We start from the raw sequence: 22,479 nt of genomic DNA, 5'->3' as shown, positions 1-22,479 counted from the left end.
GGCGGAGCCGGAGGCGCGGCTTTTGAACTATAGAATGGCCGCTGTCTGTCTGCTCGACACGCTGATCGAGCGGGCAGACAGCGATGACTCGAGTATAAGCCGAGGGGGGCACTTTCAGCCTCAAAAAAGAGGCTGAAAATCTCGGCTTATACTCGAGTATATACGGTAGTTGACCACTTCAATGCAGGGCACTCCCCCCCGCCCAGGCCAATTTTCAGCTTTCAGCACTGTCGCTGTTTAAATGACAATTGCGTGGTCATGCTACGCTGTACCCAAACATATTTTTTTATAATTTTCTTCCTACAAATAGAGCTTTCTTTTGGTGGTATTTGATCACCTCTGCGGTTTTTATTTTTTGCTAAACAAATAAAAAAAAATCTTTTTTTCTTTCTGTTATAAAATGATGGGCACTGATAAGGCTGCACTGCTGGGCACTGATAAGGTGGCACTGATGAGCATGGATGAGGTGGCACCAATGAGGTGGCACTGATGATGTGCACCGATATGCAACACTGGGCACTGATAGGCAGCACTGATGGGCACTGATAGGCAGCACAGATGGGCACTCAGGTGGCACAGATGGGCACTCATAGGTGGCACAGATGGGCACTGAAAGGCTGCACTGATGGGTACTTATGGGTGGCACTGATGGGCACTGATAGGTGGGCACTGATGGACATGGATGGGCACTGAGAGGTGTCACTGATGGACACTGATGAGTGCACTGATTGACACTGATGGATGGCACTGATTGACATCACTGCTTAGGAGGCACTGGCAGGTATTTCTGGTGGGCACACATTGGCATCATGTGTGGGCACACATTAGGATCATGTGTGGGCACACATTACCACCCATGACCACCAGGGATGTCATCCCTGGTGGTCATCAGTGGTGGCCATCCCTGGTGGTCCTGGTGGCATCCCTGGTGGTCCTGGGTTGGCATTCAAGGGGGGTTGCACTGATAAACAATCAGCGCAGACCCCCCCGTTAGAGGAGCAGGCGATCGGCTCTCCTCTACTCATGTCTGTCAGCTGCGAGTGAGGAAAATCCTATAAACATCGCACCCTGTTTACATCGCGATCATCTGTGATTGGACACAGCTGATCACCTGGTAAAGAGTCTGCCAGGGGGCGAGCAGTGGCTTGTTATCCTGACCACGTCATTTGACGTCTGGTCAGGATATCACAACCACTTTGCCGATGTAATTTTGCTATATGGCAGGCAGCAAGTGGTTAAAGGCACAAAAGTTTCTTCTTTAGAGCAACAAGAGCAGAGTACCTTCACATAGAACTAGCTAGATTGAGCTCTGCAGGACACCCATCAATGTCCCCTTTAAATATAAAGCCACAGTTGACTTTTTAACACCAGAAGGGGAGGCAGCAGGCCAAAAGTCTCCAAGGCCGCGTACACACGCGCGGACTGTTTGCCCAACCTTGTTCGTCAAACAGTTTGGGCAAACAGTCCGCTCAAAATTTGCATGAGCGGACTTGCCCACACACGAGCGGACTGTTTCAACGAACTGTTTGCCAAACAGTCCGCTCAACTTTTGAAATGAACGGACTCGCCCACGTAAGGCGGAGGCAAGTCCGCCCATTTCGAGCGCGTGTACAGGTAGGCGGGGCCCGCGAAGGAAACGTCGCGGGCTCCGCCGCCTGGAATGGGCTTAAAGGGGAACCCCAACGCCGAAAAAAATCGGCATGGGGGTTCCCCCCAAGTCCACACCAGACCCTTGTCCGAGCACGCTACCCGGCCGGCCAGGAAAGGGGGGCGAGCGAGCGCGCCCCCCCTCCTGAGCCGTACCAGGCCGCGTGCCCTCAACATGGGGGGTGCCTTGGGGAAGGGGGGGCCGCGCGGCCCCCCCACCCCAAAGCACCTTGTCCCCATGTTGATGAGGACAAGGGCCTCTTCCCGACAACCCTGGCCGTTGGTTGTCGGGGTCTGCGGGCGGGGGGCTTATCGGAATCCGGGAGCCCCCTTTAAGAAGGGGGCCCCCGGATACCGGCCCCCCACCCTATGTGAATGAGTATGGGGTACAATGTACCCCTACCCATTCACCTGTGAAATAAAGTACAAAAAAAAACACAACACATGGAAAAAGTATTTTATTGCACAGCTCCGGGGGTCTTCCGTCTTCGGGGGTCTTCTCGCCGGACTCCTCCGCTATGTGTGTGTAGCTCTTTTGCTAGCGGAGGAGTCCGGCTTTCTTCCTCCCCGCCGCCGGCCTCTTCTCCCGACTTCGGGGGTCTTGTCCCCCTCTTCGGTTCTTCTGCCGGGCCACCGCGCCTGGTCCGGTGGCCCGGTCTTCTGTCGCCGTCTTCCGTTCTTCTGTCGCCGCCTTCGGTTCTTCTGCCGGGCCACCGCGCCTTCTTGTAGCTCTTTTACAGGCGGTGGCCCGGTCTTCTGTCGCCGCTGTCGTCGTCGCCGCCGCCGCCGCCGCCGCCTTCCGTTCTTGTTCTTCTTCTTGTTCTTCTTCTTCTTCTCCTGGAGATGTTGACTCGACGAGCTCTCCGGCCGGAATGCCAGGGACATGCTCCGCTGCCACTTATATAGTGACAATGGGGCGGTGTCACATGGTATATGTCACATGGGTTGGTCACATGGTGACCCCGCCCCCTTACGATGTCATAGTCCCGATGTGACATCAACCCATGTGACCAACCCATGTGACATATACCATGTGACACCGCCCCATTGTCACTATATAAGTGGCAGCGGAGCGTGTCCCTGGCATTCCGGCCGGAGAGCTCGTCGAGTCAACATCTCCAGGAGAAGAAGAAGAAGAACAAGAAGAAGAACAAGAACGGAAGGCGGCGGCGGCGGCGGCGGCGACGACGACAGCGGCGACAGAAGACCGGGCCACCGCCTGTAAAAGAGCTACAAGAAGGCGCGGTGGCCCGGCAGAAGAACCGAAGGCGGCGACAGAAGAACGGAAGACGGCGACAGAAGACCGGGCCACCGGACCAGGCGCGGTGGCCCGGCAGAAGAACCGAAGAGGGGGACAAGACCCCCGAAGTCGGGAGAAGAGGCCGGCGGCGGGGAGGAAGAAAGCCGGACTCCTCCGCTAGCAAAAGAGCTACACACACATAGCGGAGGAGTCCGGCGAGAAGACCCCCGAAGACGGAAGACCCCCGGAGCTGTGCAATAAAATACTTTTTCCATGTGTTGTGTTTTTTTTTGTACTTTATTTCACAGGTGAATGGGTAGGGGTACATTGTACCCCATACTCATTCACATAGGGTGGGGGGCCGGTATCCGGGGGCCCCCTTCTTAAAGGGGGCTCCCGGATTCCGATAAGCCCCCCGCCCGCAGACCCCGACAACCAACGGCCAGGGTTGTCGGGAAGAGGCCCTTGTCCTCATCAACATGGGGACAAGGTGCTTTGGGGTGGGGGGGCCGCGCGGCCCCCCCTTCCCCAAGGCACCCCCCATGTTGAGGGCACGCGGCCTGGTACGGCTCAGGAGGGGGGGCGCGCTCGCTCGCCCCCCTTTCCTGGCCGGCCGGGTAGCGTGCTCGGACAAGGGTCTGGTGTGGACTTGGGGGGAACCCCCACGCCGATTTTTTTCGGCGTTGGGGTTCCCCTTTAAGCCCATTCCAGGCGGCGGAGCCCGCGACGTCTCCTTCGCGGGCCCCGCCTACCTGTACACGCGCTCGAAATGGGCGGACTTTCCGAGCGGGAACAGTCCGCTCATTTCGAAAGTACAACGGACAGGCCCACACACGGGCGGACTGTTCGCTCAAACACAGTTTCAGCGGACAGTTTTTCGGAATTTCCGAAAGACTTTGTCCGTCCAACTGTCCGCTGAAACTGTCCGCTGAAAGCCCACACACGAGCGGACTGTCCGCCCAAACACTGTTCAGCGGACAAGGTTGGGCGAACAGTCCGCCCGTGTGTACGCGGCCCAAGACCTCTCACAGCAGACTGTACTCACAAAATGTCCTTGGAAAATTGGTTGCCAATTCCAACATCCATGCGACACCTTTCTCCTGTGATACCAGACTAGATCTTCGGACGACAGTCTCTCAGTCAGCTCTCAGCAGCTTCAGCCTCCAGGCCCTTCAGGTAGTCCGGCTGAGGCCCACAAACATCAAGCACATGGCAGGGCTGCCCAGAGGGCAAAAAGCCCTCCAGGCTGGACGTCTCCTACCAGAAGCTCTGTGTCTCAGAGTACTTATACAGACTCCCAGCAGCCTTCAGGGCCACCCTCCCCGGGATTGGCCAGGGCTATATAAATATTCATACTGCTTTCTGCATTGCTCCACACCTATGTTCCAGAGACATCTACTGTTCTCTGGAAAGCAGAGGAAGCAATTAAACCAGCAGAAGCTGAAACACTGAACAAACCGAACTAATCACATGCTGCTGCACTGATTACAGTGAGCTAGAACTAAATTTGCCTAACCAATAAATTGCAGCCACAATGATTACAGTGAGGCAAGCTAAATTTACCCAACAACAAAAATACAGCTCTACTGAACACAGGGAGCCAAAACGAAATATATCCAATTCAAGCACCTATCTAGGAGGGTGCTTTAGATGCACTTGAACGTAAGCATACATTTTAGCTGCGGTCCATTTCTTAGGGGTAGTGACCCATTGTTACAACACAAAGCACCGTTTACCTTTTTTTAAGTGTGACAAAATGACACTTTATTCAAGTCTATGCACCGCAGTGTATTTTGACGTACTGCAGTGTGAAAGTTGTGCTAAAAAATGCAGCATATCTCCTTTTACTCAGTGCCCTGCCTCCCATCTCAACACAGCTTCATGATGTAAACAATTGTTTTCTATGTGTCTTTACACTGAGTCAACTATGCAAATCAATGCAGCCCAACTAACTATATTTGTGAATGAGCCTTAATTGTAGTGGGCTGGCATGAGTCACTGAATATCAGTTTTTGACACAACATTGTCCTAAAATCTGAACTAAGCATATATTACATTGACCATGCAATACTTTTGTACAGTCTCCTATAAAGTGTACTTTTTCATTTTTGTGTGATATCAAGTAGTGAGCACACGATCAACCCCATTAGAGGTTGTTTACACTAGCATTATCCCTCTGAAGAGCAATCAGCATTGGAGCACACACAGTCACACGCTCTCTTATAAATAAATGTAAAAAAACATTTTAAAATGTATTAAAACATCAGTAGGGCAGTGAATGGTGTCAGTCAGTAGGGCAGTAGATTTTGTCAGTAGAGCAGTGGATGGTGTCGGTAGGGCAGAGATTGGTGTCATTAGGGCAATGGGACAGAGTCAGTATTTTTTCTGAGGCGGAAGGGGATGGGGGGGTTGGGGGGCTGCTTGGTGGCAGTAGGGGGAATCTGTGCCATACAGAGTGATTGGAGTCTGCAATGTGTTTAGGCTTCAGGGGGTCTGAAACCTAGATACATAATTCAAAACCTGGACTGTCCAGATGAATTCAGGACAGGTGGAAACCCTAGTTGGGCCTCTCTTAGCAATGTCCTGGGAGTTTTCCAGTCAGGCTTCGTGAGTTTGGTAAATGACCTACACCTATAGCAAAGGCCACAGGTGCCCCTTATCTGCATAGACAGTTTTTTTGGTAACGGTGAACTAACCCTTTAAATGATGTATGTCGTATGAAAGTCTACCTAATCTTACTAATCACTCTGTATCCAATCAGGCTGACCCTTGCATTACATGGTTGCACTAAAGGAAATTGTACACTCAGATTGTAACATGGGTAGAGAGCTTAAAGTGTTTGTAAACCCCATTCATTAAATCTGACCTGGGCACATACACAGTATATCTGTAGTGTTTACCTATCTATCTCCAAAGCTTTGAGTGCCATGTCTTTCTGCTTCTCCATTCCTCTGTTATTAGCATAACTTCTGACACACAAGATAAAAGCAGCTGGAAATTTGTGTTGGGAAGGGAACTTAGAGATAGATTAGCAGAGAGCTAATCTTGATAGCACTTGGGGGAACAGTGGTGTAGTGGTTAGCACTCTCACCTAGCAGTAAAAAGGGTCACTGGTTCAAATCCCAACCACATTACCTGCCTGGAGTTTGCATGTTCTCCCTGTGCCTGTGTGGGTTTCCTCCAGGTACTCTGGTTTCCTCCCACACTCCAAAGACATGCAGGTAGGTTAATTGGCTTCTGTCCAAAATTGGCCTTGGTATATGAATGGGGACCTTGGATTGTGGGCTCCTTGAGGGTAGGGACTGATGTGAGTGTGCAATGTACAGGGATAGGGACAATTATAGACACTCACTCAGGTTCAACTGGATGGACTGGTGTCTTTATTCAACCTTACTAACTATGAAACTTTATTCAGACTGCAGCTCTGCAAGTTTTGTTGTTCCTCTGCCTATGTGGAGGGGGGGGTGCCTTTCCTCCAATCAGCTCTCACGCAGTGTAAGCCCAGACTCCCTTACCACTGTTGAAAGAGAAAGAAAGATTTCTAACAGGATGTGCGCTTTCTAAAGAGTGTAGAAAGGGAAAGACTTTAGATATACAAGTAAAACTTTTGTAGGGAGACTTGTTTCATCTCTGTCTTTCATTTGAGGCGGTTCACTTCACTGGGTATAGCAGAGAGTTAATATCCACTTTATTAAGGGCTCATGTCCGTTAATCTACACCGATGCAGGTTCAAAGCAAGGGCACATAGGAAACAGTGGCATTTGTACACAGCACAAGGCACATCACCATATCTTGAATACAGTTAAAGTGGTGTTGCCACCAAAAAATAAAAAAGGTTTTAAAAATCTTAAAAAAAAAAAAAAAACATAATTGGAAACATTTTTTTTTTTACTCACCTCTAAATACCTGTTGCTAAGGGGTCCCTCGTAGTCTGCCTTCTTCCTTGCCCGGGCTGGTGAAATCACTTCCCCTCGCGCCGCATAGTCATCTGTGACCTGTCACGTGTCCCAGATGACTCTGTGGTGTATCACGGCGCCCTGCGCCGCTCGCGCATGCGCGGTGGGTGCCCGGCTGTGAAGCCACAGCTGGGTGCCCACAGTACAAATGACGGCGCCGCGAGCGGAGCGGAGAACGATGAGGGGCTTCTTTCCCCCGCATCGCTGCACCCTGGAACAGGTAAGTATCCGATTATTAAAAGTCAGCAGTTGCAGTATTTGTAGCTGCTGACTTTTATTTTTTTTATTTTTTTTTAGGGGCACCCCACTTTAAGTGAAAGTCATTTTGTCACATTTCAATGAAGTTGAAAAAAGTTGCAATGCGATGTAACAATGGATCATGCTGCCCTTCACTCCTTATACCAGCACTCACGCATTGTACGAGGCATATCGCTTGCAGGCTGGTGTGAATGAGCCCTTTCACATCTGACACTGATAGGAAATTATGAGTTGCTGTCCGATGAATAGCATCCCAATGCTTTGCAGTGCTATGTATTGTTTATGTTTTTATTATACTGCTGTTTTCTACAACATTAATGCCCGGTAGGTTTTAGATATCATGCTGTGTAAGGATTGCACAATGACATTTCTGTAGGATGACACAATGTAATGTGGCTCTATATAGGTTCTTACTCTGCACATGATAGGACTAAAAGGGAAGTATGTACTCTATGTGCTAATGCTTTATGCCACAGAATGCCCTGCAAATCCAATTATAAACATGCATACTGATGGCTCAGTATCCTAAAGGGTTTAGGGTTGCAAAGGAGGAGAAGGCTGGGGGATGTGCAAAGTAAATCTGTGAAGAATGGAAAATTCTAGAAGAATTACCACCTACTATTATTAGAATGGCATGCAGAAGCTTATTTTAATTGCATTTACTCTGTTTCTTGGTTAGAACACCATTAATGGTTCTTCTTGTGTTACGGTTAGGTGAAATAATAATATCACCGCCAATTCAAATTACTATTATTTTGGAGTGCGATCTCCCACCACTTCGTACAGACTAAGCTGGCCATTCGAACTTTTGTAAAGAAATCCAGAAAAAAATCATTTGTCAGAGCATTCAATAGTACCATTATAAGCTTGACAGATTTCATATGAAAACCCTGATAAATTTCATCCAGTTGACGTGCAAAGAGTTTGAGTACTACCTTGAATTTAGGGATGCAAGTGTACAAAACAATAAGTATGTTTTTTTTTTTTTTTAAACGAAAGCTCAAATGAAGAGTAAAAACTTCATTAATTTGAGAAAAAGAAATTCCTTTCTTCACCTTCAGTTCTTCTCATCTATACAGTTGAAAACCATCATCAATTTGTTCCCATTAACTATTAGAAAATCAAACGCTCAAAGAACAATTTTTTTCAAACTCTACTGGTGTTAGGCCAACTTTTGGCAATTACTGTCCTGAGATATTACTGTCCTGTGATATTTCTATATTCCAGTGAAGAAGTTGATGGAGGATCCTTCATAGGAATACATTGGGAGCTCACAAGCTGGTGACACATGTAGATTAGCTGAATTTATAACCTGTCATGGCAATCCAGGGGTGAGGGCTGAATACATTCTCCCCCACCGCACTCGAAAAGGAAAAATATATTTGTGTGATGTTATATGAGTGTTTCACTTTATATATCTTTGCTCTTTTATAAAAAATGATCTGATGGTGTAATTGCAATATTGGCTATTATTCTTTGTTTCATAAATTCACAAATCTTAAGTTGTCAACTGATGTCATGTTTGTTTGCTTTAAGATCCAAATTTAAACCCAGCTTACATGGAGGACAGAGTGGCCCATGAAACCCTGCAGTTGGAGAAACGGCTTAGCATGCTGTCTCATCACAGCCTAGGAGGTAAGGAAAAGAATTACAATATATAAAAGGACACCTGTCATGCTAGAACTGCAGGTACTGCCCTTTCTGAAGGTTCTGGTTTCAGGCTTGTCATCCTTATGTGCAGGGCTTTTTTTCCAGAGAATAAGTGCAGGAGCTCCCCCTTTCAGAGTTATCCCTTGTCTTCACCCCCCACCCACCTCCGAGCACCGTCCCTTGGTTCCAACCCCTACCCATCTCCCAGTACTGCCCCTTTTAGAGAATATCGAACCAAGTAACATTTTGTGTTGCTAAGTAATTTGTATGGAACTTGCCAAGGATAACAATAAAAGCAGTAAAATAGATCCCCTGCAACCAGCAACAAAAGACCCCTTCCTCAACAGTAGAGCCCCCCTAACAACAACTGACCCCCAACAACAATATATCCCCCACCAGCAACAATAGACCCCCCCCCCCTGCAAAATTAGATCCCCTCCAGCGACAATAGATTCCCTAATAGCCAGTATGAATTGACCCTGCAGCACACCCCAGCACCTCTTGCCATTACATACTTTCAGTGCTGAAGGCGCCGAAACTGTGTTCCTATGCGTTCCCGCTGAAAAAAGCCTTGATTATGATTATTGATTATGCGTTATTCACTACTGGGAGCGTAACTGACCATAGTGATTATACTGTAAACCGTTTCAGAGGTTTACACTTTCACCACTTCCCGACCAGCAGTTTAACATCTACTGTTGGCATGCTGCCTGCCATTTTTGCTGTGGTTGGACACTGCACAGGTTTGTCACCGGGCTCACAGCCAATGATTTTGGCTTTGAATCTGATAATGTAGCTAACCATAGCTAGCTGCTTCTTTCTTCCTGATCTCACTTACCGCTCAGAGCTGAGGTTAGGATGAAAAGTCAGTCAAAACAGCCCACTTACACTTGTTGGGCACACAGTTAATGCTTTGACTACCCTCCTGATTGCCCCTGTCACCCAGATAGTGTCATTAGTACATTAGGACAGTGTACAGTATTATCACTGATCACTTTATTACTGTTACTAGCAACATCCCAGATAGCAAGGATAACTTGCCAAAAATTTGTGGCAGGGTTGAATTGTAAGTCTGTTAACTTTCTGCACATTTTCACTGGCAAGTTGTACACTTGCAGAGCACTTGAAGCACAATGTCATCCTCATTTGCTGTGGCTTTGTACAAATAAGCATTATAAACTCCGGCAGTCTTTCTGAGAAAGAAGTTCTGAAATTACAGATGCCACTTCCAGCGCCATCTGCTATTATAAATGGTATTTTGGCATGGCCATAAAGGATATCTGTAGTGGCATTGCTTGGAAGCCACCATTGCTAACCTCTCCTTTTGGAAATGCTAGTTGCCTGACTTTCAAACTGTTTAAATGGCTTCAATATTTTCTGAGGCACAGATCTGGAATAAGTATGCAAGAATATACTAAAGCCTAGAATGCAGACTGCTTGCATTCTGGACATTTGTATACTGCCCTAATCAGAAGTACCGCTAAGTATACCACCCAGCCCAGCCCTGCTTTAGCAGCTGCCAGACATACAGTTTGACAGGCTGTTGGCAGCGAGCTGGATGGTGCCACTGTACCTTCCAACATTGGCTAGATACCAGAGTCGTATGCATGGGGCTAAACTTACAGTGTGCATGAGGCCTTAAAGCCGAGCTAAACTCAAGCCAAAATTGTATTTTTAAAGATGAATTCCAGGCATGGTATATTTTCATATAGTTACATTGATCCAGCTTAGACCAATGTAACTATGTATATATCATGCCCCTGGAAGCTGGAGATCATTGTAGTAGACACCACTACTATAGTGATATCCACTTGATTCTGGATCCTGTGTTGGGTAGCCAGCCTGATGCATTCTGAACACTGCTTACATTTTCTAATGCAAAGTGTAGAAAGTGGGAGTAGGGATTTCCAGCTTCCAGGGGAATCGACTAGGTATGTTATGTTCCAAACTGGACCAATATAACTATGTAAAAATACACCTTATCAGAAATTCATCTTTAACTGTGAAACTATTAAAACTTCTCTCAAATTTTTATTACTGTCTGTATCCTCGTGAGGGAGATTTCCTCTCATTTCCTGTTCAGGTGTCAGACAGAGTGGGAAGAGGAAGATCAACTCCTATATGCATGGGTGGTGAATGCACATAATTATGAAACCAACCTAGTGGAGAGTTGATAGCGGACAATCATTTTCTGCTTAGCAAATATGCATTTAACCTCATTATGACACAGTAACACATATATGCAGAATCCAGGGGGTGGACTTTAAACCTGGGCACCACATATATGTTTTCCTGTATTTGTGCTGGGAGCGCGCCGCAGCTCTCACTGGACTCTCACTCGGGTCTCACTGGACTCTCACTGAGAGCCTTGGGTCTCGTACTAATGATCTTGACTCCTGGCTCGCAGGTCATCTTATCACTGGGATAGCCTCTGATTGGCTAGCACAGTGATCATTCACTGTGAGGCCAACCCATGTGTTTTCTTTCTCCTAAATTTTTGAAAAAACAATGTGTTAAAAAAAAGTAAGAAGAAATGAGCTAGACCAAGGTTTAATCTAGGTGAGTACCAGGGTTATTGTTGGGATCAAGATAGGGGTCAAAGCTTACAGCTTAGCATGTTTTAGGTAGGATTTACAAAAATGTAATTTAGTGTCAGTGTTCATGTGTTTTAGGTAGAATAAAAAGAAAACAAAATGTACACCATTTTTTCTGAGCCCTAATATGGGTGAGTACATGCAACAAATAACATACATATATATGGTATCATTGCGATTGTCAGGAGAATTTATTTTGGAATGTTCTTTGGTGGTACATTATGGTGGTAGCAGGAAATATACAGCTACATTAAAAAAAAAAAAAAAAAAAAAAAAAAAATATATATATATATATATATATATATATATATATATATATATTACTATTTTTGGTCAGTTTTTTTGATAATAAAAAAAATCAGGAGATATCTGTTACCATTTACCAACAAATAAAAGCCTAATTTATGCTGAAAAAAAATGGATACACAAAGTAGTTTCGATCAAATGTTCACTTTTACTAACACATGTCAAAATTGCAAAATTGGGTCTGGGCATTTATGCTTTCCGCCCGCCATCCATCAAATGACAGCCTCCCAGAACTACCAGTCTTGCACGCCCCCGGGGGCGCGCATCACATAGATCGGTGGTGCATCGTGTCAGTCTGACACACTGCTACACCGATCTTGGTAAAGAGCCTCTAACAGAGGCTGTTTCCCACGTGTTCAGCCGTGTCCAATCCCAGCTGATCACGATGTAAACAGGAAGAGCCGTTGATTGGCTTTTCCTCAGTTGCTTCTGACAGACGTGAGTAGAGGAGAGACGATTGGCTGCTCTCCTGACAGGTGGGGTCTGTGTTGATTGTTTATCAGTGCAGCCCCCCCCCCCCCCGGATGCCTACCCAGGACTGCCAGGACCACTAGGGATGCCACCACACTGGACCACCAGGGAAATGCCAGGCAGTGCCCAGGCAGCTGCCAATCAGTGCCCATCCCCAATGCCTTCCAGTGTCAGTGCCATCAGTGATGCCTATAAATGGCATCTATCAGTGCTGCATATCAGTGCCACATATCAGTGCTCATCAGTGCCGCCTATCAATGCCCAGCAGTGCCACCTATAAGTACCCATCAGTGCAGCCTTTCAGTACCCATCAGTGCAGCCTATCAGTGCCCATCAGTGCCACCCATGAATGCCCATCAGTGCCGCCTATCAGTACCCATCGTCAGTGACCATCAGTGCAACCTCATTGGTGCCACCTCATCGGCGCTGCCTTATCAGTGCCCGCCAATCCCGCCTTATCAGTGAAGGAGAAAATTTGTTTAGCAAAAAATAAAAAATGCAGAGGTGATCAGATACCACCAAAAGAAAGCTCTATTTGTGAGAACAAAATGATAAAAATTTTGTTTGGGTACAGTGTAGCATGACTGTGTGAATTGACATTCAAACAGCGCTGAAAGCTAAAAATTGCCTTGGGCAGGAAGGGGGTGTAAGTGCCCTGTATTGAAGTAGTTAAGGTTTGTTTTACCCTTGGTTAGGAAGAGATTCATTTTTTTTTTTTTTTTTTTTTTTTTTTACCATTATGGGATTGTATGGCCTGGGTTAGTACATTCTGTATGTTTTGTCAGCAAAAAAAAAGTGAAGTATTTTCAAAATATTGGCAAATATAATAAATCAATAGGAAGGAGGCTAGATAGAAAATAAATTGATGCCTTTGGGAAGGCAGTAATGTACAAACAATTATTACGAGTCTACAAATTTATCTAGACAGATAGTACCTGTTACCAGAGATTAGACATAGATGAAGCCTATGATTGATTTACATACATTTTCAATAAAATCCATATCCAGGAAACAACCACATAATACCCAAGGGAACATGAATACAGTTAATCTCGGTGTATATTATACAATGGAAGCTCTCTGTATCGACATTCTGTATCAACCTCTTCCTACATAAATTACAGTTTAAATACAGAGCAGAAATAAATCATTCTGCGCTTACCTGTATATTACATTTACAGAATCATTCATAGACTATCCAAGTTTTGTGGTTCACATACCTATTTTCTTGCACAGATTGTGCATTGTATATGATTGCCACTTGTAATAGTTTTTTTTTTTCATAAAAAAAAGTAATTTTGTGATATATCTTTTCTGTTCTATTTTATATGTTGTTATTTATGCTTATGAATACAAAATACACTTTATGACTGTATCCTTGCTCTGCAAGAGTGACAGTTGTACAATGCATAGCTCTGTTAGACAGGAAATAGAGCTCCTGTTAGCACACTTTTCGTACATCGGCAGCAAGGTGTTTTCAAGCTTGCAGTAATGAGTATTATGAATGGAGCTAGTATTGAGGGTCTGTTTGTAAAATAAAGATTTCAAATAAATAATTATAAAATTACATAATTCGACATTTTTAAAATATATTTGCACAAAGAAAAAAAAGAAGAAGATGAACTTAAGCAAAAAAATAAATAAATGACGTGTAGGATAGATAACCGCCAGCATTGCCTAAACCTGCTAGACAACCCCCCCCAACCCCCCAACTATACGATAATAAAAACGTGTTTGGCGTAAAATGGCCATCGCAGCATTTTATTAAACAAAATACATAACTTCCATAAATAACATACTTAACATACACAATTAGACAAAATTAGAAAATAAAACTTGGTGGTCTTTGAGGGCAACAACACACAACCTGGTCACTGCGACAACTTTTTCTTAAACTAGGGCCTCTAGCCACAACACACCGGCTCAGAGACAATCCTCATCAGCCACCTCCATTTACATATTCCGAGTTAAAGAGGAAGTAAATCCTGACCTCTTTTGCTCCCTGCAAAATAAAATCATAATAGGCTAGTATGCATCACATATTAGCCCATTATGGGACACTTACCTGCAACCGAATCCAATGCTGTCCCCTGTGTAGGCTGCGTCCATCTTCGCCCCTCTTCCTTCCGGGGGTGCAGACTCCGGCTCTGTGACTGGCCGGAGCCGCATGACATCACTCCCGTGCATGCGGAAGAAACGGCACCGAGGTATGTTTCCTCATAGCCCATGCGCCGATGATGACATTGGCGGACGACAAGTGAAATATCTCCTAAACGGCGCACGTTTAGGAGATATTTTCACTACCTATAGGTAAGCCTTATTCTAGGCTTACCTATAGATAAAACTCACAGAGAAGGGTCTACAACCACTTTAAACCCCTCGTTAACCAGAATGTATCCAAGAACCTCATACTACCATTGGGTCCCGACCATTCTATAATCCAGAATTTTCCTCCTCCTCCAAAGACCCACCACTGCCAGGCTGTCATCACAGCCACGTCGGAAAACCACAAACCCAACTGGCCCCTCGTCGTTCACCCCCCCCCCCTAAACTTCCCTGGACCCCTTCCAGCCCCAGACCACAACCCGCTTGGTTTAAAGAGACCTAACATACCTAACCTTTTACCCTTACCCAGCTGTCCTACTATCCACTCTGCCATGCTGTCCCTACGCCCATTTTCTTCTTTTCTTTTGCTCCGGGACTCCTTTTTACTCTGTTCAAGCTCGTCTCACATCTACACAAAGCACAGTAATATTATTTTTTAAATGCCACTCCAGTACACCCTGCAAATCCATGTGTATGTATGCACACCACATTGCACAGATAGGAACCAATTGCATTTTAATAAGTCATGCTTATCTTTTTTTAGGTAAGATTTTTGGTAAGTTGTGGTTTGCTGTCAGCCTGTTCCAGATGATAATGCTGCCTTAACGCAATGTATATTAATGCACAGAATACACGTACAAGCAAAAATAAATTGTCTTTTTTTTTGCACTTTTTTTGCACTTGATTGGGTATTCTTTGCAAAGTGAATTTTCACCACATTCACTAAGCTAAGGGGAAATTCCCCTAGAAAGTGAACAGCCTATTAGCCTTTAGCAAATCAATCCTCTCAATTCTGATGATTTAAAGGAGTTGTAAAGGTAGAAGGTTTTTTATCTTGATGCATTCTATGCATCAAGATAAAAAACCTTCTGTGTGTAGCAGCCCCCCCCCCTGCACCCCCCAATTACCTTCCTGAGCCCCTTCTCTCTCCAGCGATGTGCACAATCCCCTCAGCCATCCAGTACACTTCTCCTGATTGGCTGAGACAGAGCAGCAGTGCCATTGGCTCCCGCGGCTGTCAATCAAAGTCAGCCAATCAAGGGAGAGAGGGGAAGGGGCCAGGTCGGGACTCCATGTCTGAATGCATACACGGAGCTCTGACTCTGCTTGGGTGCCCCCTGTAGCAAGCTGCTAGCTGAGGAGCACTCAAAGGAGGGAGGGGCCAGGAGCAGCAAAGAGTGACCCAAGAAGAGGAGGATCCAGGCTGTTCTGTGCAAAACCAACTGCACAGAGGAGGTAAGTATAACATGTTTTTTTTTTGTTTTGTTTTTTAAAGAGCCTTTACAATCACTTTAATCTCTAGTTTAATAATATATTTGTTTGGTTTGTTTCAGGTGATGATAGAAGTATATCCAGCTCTTCCTCAGACACCAGCCATTCGGATGCCAGTGCAGGCAGCAGACTGACAATATGGGCAGAGCCTTCTTCAGCTAGCATATCCGCTGAGAGTCATGGGATGCCAGCAGCAAAGGGCATCCACCTGGGAGAAGATAAATCCTATTCTGATGCCTTTCGTGCCTCCAAGCCACCTCCTAAGCCTGCTGCGTCTAGACATTTACAAGAAATTGGCCGTCAAAGCTCTTCTGACAGTGGCATAGCTACGGGCAGTCACTCTTCCTACTCAGGGAGCTTTTCCTCCTATGCGGAGAGCCTGGACATTTGCCAGGGGGAAGAGTTTGGGTCATTGCTTAGCTTACCCTTAACCATGGCTACAGATCAAAATCTATGTACGTGTCAGCATGCTGATCCACAGAGAGGGTCTGAATATCAGATTCCTGCCTCTGTCAGACATCTCTATGACACACCCCGAAGTGTATTACAGGCAGCTGCTCGAGAACCTCAACACAAGAGTTCAGATTCCACTTTATCCAAGGACCAGGCACAAGGAACTCAAAACATTAGTGATGCTAAGCTATTGGTACCCCATGGAGAGGCCAGAGCCTCATCATTACTGCCAGAAAGCAAAGACTCAGGTGATGAAACCTATGTGGATTTTGTTCCAAAGTGGACAGCTACAAAAGCACAGCCACAGGGAACTGAACCCAAAGGGAGTGACTTAGCTGCTACAGGCACAAGTGACACTTGTGAAATCTGTAGCCCCCATCCTGGTGTTACAAGGGCACTTTTTGCAGCTTGCCCGGTATGCGGAGGACTAAAGGTAAACTGTTGTTACATAGTTAATCTGGTTAAAAAAAAGACACAAGTACATCTAGTTCAACCCAAAAAGAAAAAACACACACACACACAAATTGAAAACATATACACTATCCTATATCTACAGTTGATCCAGAGGAAGTAAAAAAGAAAATCCCAATAAAGCATGATACAATTTGCTCCAGCAGGGGGAAATAAAAATCCTTCCTGATCCCCCAAGAGGCAATCAAATATTTCCTGGATCAACTTGTATATTATTATATACTCACACACTCAAAGGTGTATTGGATGCTACTAGGCAAGCATACCCATTACTGTGAAATTACAACCCATGTCTACCTGACTAATAACTGCTAGTCATTGCATTTATTTACTGTTTTTGTTGTTGACCCAGAAGGAATTTTAAGTGTAATTCCACTATTGTTAAAAGAAAAAAAAAACGAACGGTCTTCTCCATATTTACAAGAATTTGGGAAGCCCTTATTACACTCTCTTACATTCATAAATGTATATTCCTTTAATTTCCTTCATGCTGCATGCTAAGTGAGAGGGTTTGCCTGCTTTGGTGTAATGATCAGCCCCAATTGAAACAATTGATAAACCGCTGGGGAAAGCAGGGAAGTCAAGGGCAGGACATTTCTAGTGGAGTTCTGTGAACATAATCATGTACAGCTCACCATCATTTTTAATGTTTATAAGGAAGGAACATTAACATTTTAGCAGATATGGAAAATTATACTTGGTTGGAATTTATAATGGAGAGATTGTTAAAAATAGTGATACATCGATACTGGTATCCGTATCAGTGCCGATACTAGGCATTTTTGTGAGTATCGGTACTCGTGAAAATGCTCCGATACCGAAAACCGATACCATGACGTCAGCTGGGGGAGGGACATCTCCTCCTTCCCTTTGGCAGTAGGGTTCGGAGCAGTACGCACCTTACGGCGCCAGTACAGGGGGGCGGGAAAATCCTCAGCACAGTGGGAACAGTCTGACAGCTGGCCACGCTGACACTCCTGCTCCCGGCTGTCTTTTTTCATTATGCAACACCGCCGTGACACTCTCCTGACTCTGTAAACAAGAAGAGGGTGGGTGATGCCATGACTCCTCCCTTCCTGTTCCTACACAGAGATAGAGTTGGCTGCTAGGCTGGATGGCTGGCTACTATCCAATGACAGAGTGGGCCACCAAGGGTAAGGGGCTGGGTAGCATCAGCACGTGTGTTTCTATAGTGTAAGGCAGCTGTGGAAGTGTCCATGGAAGCTGAATCGAGTATTGAGGGGAGCAAGTCCTACAAACAGGTTAGTGTAGCATGTACAGTACAGTCATCATGGTACAGACTGGTCTTAAACACTAGCACCATACAATTTATACAGACCAGTCTGTACCCTGACACTGTACTCTATATGTTATATGTTATACCCACACCAGTTTGTATATAATATACAATATCTGTACCTAACGCCCTGTACTGCGCCCTCCTCACACCCTGTACTGTGTCCTCCTACCCCCTGTACTGTGCCCAAACTGTGTTGCCTCCTCCTTCCCCCACCAGTTGTCACCTCTGCCTCCATGTCTCCCAATGACCCTCCCATCCCCATCCTCTTCCCCCAGTAATCACAGCTTTTTCAATCCCAACTCTCCCACCCCACAATCCCTATTTCATCCCACCCTCAACTACCCTGTCCAAACTTACCCCTCTACCCCCCACCCCTCCCCCCCTACCCTCCCCCCAGTCTCGTCCCAACTCCCTAACAACCCCCCCCCCCCACACTAGGTATCGGTTAATGGTATTGGTGAGCACTTGCAAAAAAGCATCGGTATTTGTACTCAGTGTTAAAAAAGTGGTATTTTTAACCCTAGTTAAAAACATAAAATGGCATGGAGTAACAATTGTATATGCTATGTCATTTTTTTTTTTTTTTAACAAAAGCGGAGTTACTCTTTTAAAAAAATAGCAAAGTGTGCCTGTTGTCTCTAACATGCAGACAAGGGGTAAAAGTTTGGCAGGACATTAGATGTGCCAAAATAGGCAAGAGAGGAAGTAGACGATTGGTGAAAACACTGATGGAAAATTGCGGCAGCACATGGCTGGCTCGATGAGTTTAGAAGTATACCTTTAAAAGTAGATCTTTTGCTGCCTGAAACTTGCAAATTTTAAGTGGGCTGGCTGCATTTAGTAATGAAAGAATAATCTATTATTAAAAATGTACTCAGCCCTAGTTACATTCATGTAAAATATTACGCCTTGTAGTGTATAACAATTGGTTCTGTCTGCTGTTATTTCTCAAATTTGAGAATTTATTTTCATGTATTGGGTGACACTTTTCATCTGAAATCATCTCTATATGCTGTGCTCCTCCAAAGTGTTGAATGTAATTGAACACTAAAGACCAAACCCTACTAGATTCGCTTATAAGCTGCAAACCATATACATATCCATTATATTTAAATAGTATGTGTGTTCTCTAATAGGCCTGCCATACTCATTACCTGGGTGAGGCATCGCCTGAGAGGATACAGAATTAAATTGTGATGTTCTGATGTCTTTAGGCTATGAGACTCGGCTTCAATGTATAGACAGACTACCCCTGTTTTCCTCTTTAGAGAATAAATGGTGCCCCACATACATATCAGAGATCAGATTAATGTGTTCCTCAAATTAGGCCTTGGAGTGCTTGTCTTCATTACACCATGAAGAAGTAATTTGTGGTCTTTGCGGGCTCACTTTCAATAATTTAATAATACCAATTTGCACATTTAAAACAAGCTGAGATAACAATCTCCCTGGATCTCATGTCGTTTTCATCATAAATTCTATTGAAGCACTGTGTTACACTCTTGTGCAAAGTGGTAATACCTATATGACTGCATTATGCAGAATATCAGAAAAAAGCTGGAAAAACAGGAGGCTGGCATAGGAGGTGATGCAAGGGTCAATTCCATTATGTGTAACGACTCCTTTTTTTTCCGTTTTGAATAGAGTTGGGAAAAGGATACAGCATCTGTTGGTTAGAATTTCCCTTACCTTCTATTCCCATTATCATACAAGAACACATAGATGAAAAAATAAAACCTGCCAATGATTTCAGCTACCAATAACATGTTCCCCCCCCCCCCCATTGCGGCATTTTACTTCTTGTGTTAGTGACCACGTTTGCAACTCTTGCCTGCTCTTCAAAAAAAATGATGGTTTGAATTAAGATTTTAATCATTAAAGAAAAGTGGGAAATCACAATGTTTATTTTGATGAACTAGTTTGATTTGTACTAACTTTTAAGTACTAGTATTTGTATACAGTTTTATGAAAAATCTATATGTTATATGTTATATGATGATATATAAATATGTTATATACAGTATCTCACATAAGTATCTCACATTTTTGTAAACATTTTATTATATCTTTTCATGTGACAACACTGAAGAAATGACACTTTGCTACAATGTAAAGTAGTGAGTGTACAGCTTGTATAACAGTGTAAAATTGCTGTCCCCTCAAGATACCTCAACACAGCCATTAATGTCTAAACTGCTGGAAACAAAAGTGAGTACACCCCTAAGTGAAAATGTCCAAATTGAGCCCAAATAGCCATTTTCCCTTCCCGGTGTCATGTGACTCGTTAGTGTTACAAGGTCTCAGGTGTCAATGGGGAGCAGGTGTGTTAAATTTGGTGCTACCGCTCTCTCTCTCATACTGGTCACTAGAAGTTCAACATGGCACCTTATGGCAAAATACTGTCTGAGTTACTGAAAAAAAGTATTGTTGCTCTACATAAAGATGGCCTAGACTTTAAGAAGATTGCCAAGACCCTGAAACTGAGCTGCAGAACAGTGGCCAAAACCATACAGCGGTTGAACAGGACAGGTTCCACTCAGAACAGGCCTCGTCATGGTTAACCAAAGAAGTTGAGTGCATGTGCTCAGCGTCATATCCAGAGGTTGTCTTTGTCTTTTGCTGCCAGCATTGCTGCAGAGGTTGAAGGGGTGGGGGGTAAGTCTGTCAGTGCTCAGATCATACACCTCAAACTGCATCAAATTGGTCTGTGTCAGAAACCATGAAATCAGACTGAGACATAAGTACAGTTAAATCACACTTATTTAATAATAAAAGTAAATAGAACAAACTCAGTCAAAATATAGCCAGAGTTCATGAACTGGAACGGATAGTCACACAAGCCAAACGTCAGGGAGCTGGAGATGAGTGTAGTAAAACAGCAAGCAGGATCTGGAGACTGAAGGGATGTCAGCCAAGCAAGTCTTTTAACAGGAATGCAGAAGAGTTTGCTGAAAACAAGCAGACTAAGGACATGGATTACTGGAACCATGTCCTGTGGTCTGATGAGACCAAAATAAACCAGCTCTGTGATGTCGTCATGGAGGAGTGGAAGAGGACTCCAGTGGCATCTTGTGAAGCTCTGGTGAACTCCATGCCCAAGAGGGTTAAGGCAGTGCTGTAAAATAATGGTGGCCACACATAATATTGACACTTTGGGCCCAATCTAGACATTTTCACTTAAGGGTGTACTGACTTTTGTTGCCAGCAGTTTAGACATTAATAGCTGTGTGTTATGTTGAGGGGACAGCACATTTACGCCGTTATACAAGCTGTACACTCAGTACTTTGTATCAAAGTGTCATTTCTTCAGTGTTGTCACGTGAAAAGGTGTTATAAAATATTTTCAAAAATGTGAGGGGTGTACTCACTTTTGTGAGATACTGTATATGTTATATACTGTATATGAGTATATATATATAGCCCCCGCCCCCCCCTCCCTTTATGCTGACTCTGAAGAATGAATATGTAAAGAATGATTAGTTGAACTCCCAAGTGCTTTTTTCACCAGCTCTTCTTCCTTTATACTAGTGTCTGAGAATATAAAAATTAATAATTTCGATGTAAGTTTTAATGTTTGACCGTTAAATAGAATTTTCTTTGCAATAGATGTCCATACATCACACCAAAACCAAGTGAGGAGGAAAGGGGGATGATGGGAATATGCTCCAAAAGAGGGACAGTCTATCCAAATGAGGGACAGTTAGGATTTATGGTATTGGGACATTCAGCTGTACAGACCCTATTGGCTAAGGATCCCAGGGATTGCTCAGCAGGAGTGAAAATCTTTTGATTAGCACCGTATTGCTGGTCTATAACAGACATCAGTACATATCGGTCCCTTGTTAGAATAGGACCAAGCAGTTTGCTAACGTTCTTGCTTTGTATTATCAAATATATTGTAGAAACTGACATTGTTATTATCATTATTATTATACAGGATATACTGTGTATGGAACCAAGCGTTTGCACTCTGTGCATTATAATCTCCGATCGTGGTATGAAGTCTCTGACAGAGGCTTCTTACCATGTGATCAGCTGTGACCAATCACAGCTGATCAATCTTGTAAACCAGGAAGTGCCGGTAAACGGCTTTTCTCTGTTCTCGCTGACAGGGAGAGACGATCGGCGGCTCTCCCTGTCAGAGGGGTGTCTGCACTGATAATCAGCACATTGATTATCAGTACAGCCCCATCAGAGGTTCCCATCAGCTACCAATCACTGTCCATCAGCTGCCAGCCTGTGCCCCATAAAGAATGCCTGTCAGTGCCCATCAAAGTGCCAAGAAGTGTCCATAAAAGTGCCAATCAGTGCTCCATCAGTAATGCCTGTCAGCGCCCTTCAGATGCCACTCGGTAATGCCTGTCAGTAGCTTCTCATCAGTGCTGCCTATCCAGTTTCATCTATCAGTGCCACCTATCAGTGCCTATCAGTGCCACCTATCAGTACCCATCAGTTTTTTTTATCAAAAATGTCTGTCTTTTTTAGTTAGTTTAACAAAAAATAAAAACCCCAGTGGTGATCAAATACCACTAAAAG

At 44.6% G+C, this 22,479-nt stretch overlaps 1 protein-coding gene across 4 annotated transcripts in view; it reads left to right on the top strand.

The window, feature by feature from the left end:
* DOK7 (docking protein 7) overlaps positions 1 to 22,479 on the top strand; it is a 270,829-nt gene that overhangs the window by 196,812 nt on the left and 51,538 nt on the right. For all 4 annotated transcript variants that reach the window (XM_077477865.1, XM_077477866.1, XM_077477864.1 and 1 more), the window contains exons 6-7: positions 8,638 to 8,736; positions 15,782 to 16,605. In XM_077477865.1, coding sequence (XP_077333991.1) covers positions 8,638 to 8,736; positions 15,782 to 16,605 — 923 coding nt within the window. The remainder of the gene's footprint in view (positions 1 to 8,637; positions 8,737 to 15,781; positions 16,606 to 22,479) is intronic.

The sequence above is a fragment of the Lithobates pipiens genome, unplaced genomic scaffold, assembly GCF_037356315.1.
Source record: "Lithobates pipiens isolate NorthernLeopardFrog02 unplaced genomic scaffold, aLitPip1_a1.2 Scaffold_13, whole genome shotgun sequence".
Classification (NCBI taxonomy): domain Eukaryota; kingdom Metazoa; phylum Chordata; class Amphibia; order Anura; family Ranidae; genus Lithobates; species Lithobates pipiens.
This window is presented reverse-complemented; position numbering and strand designations above follow the sequence as displayed.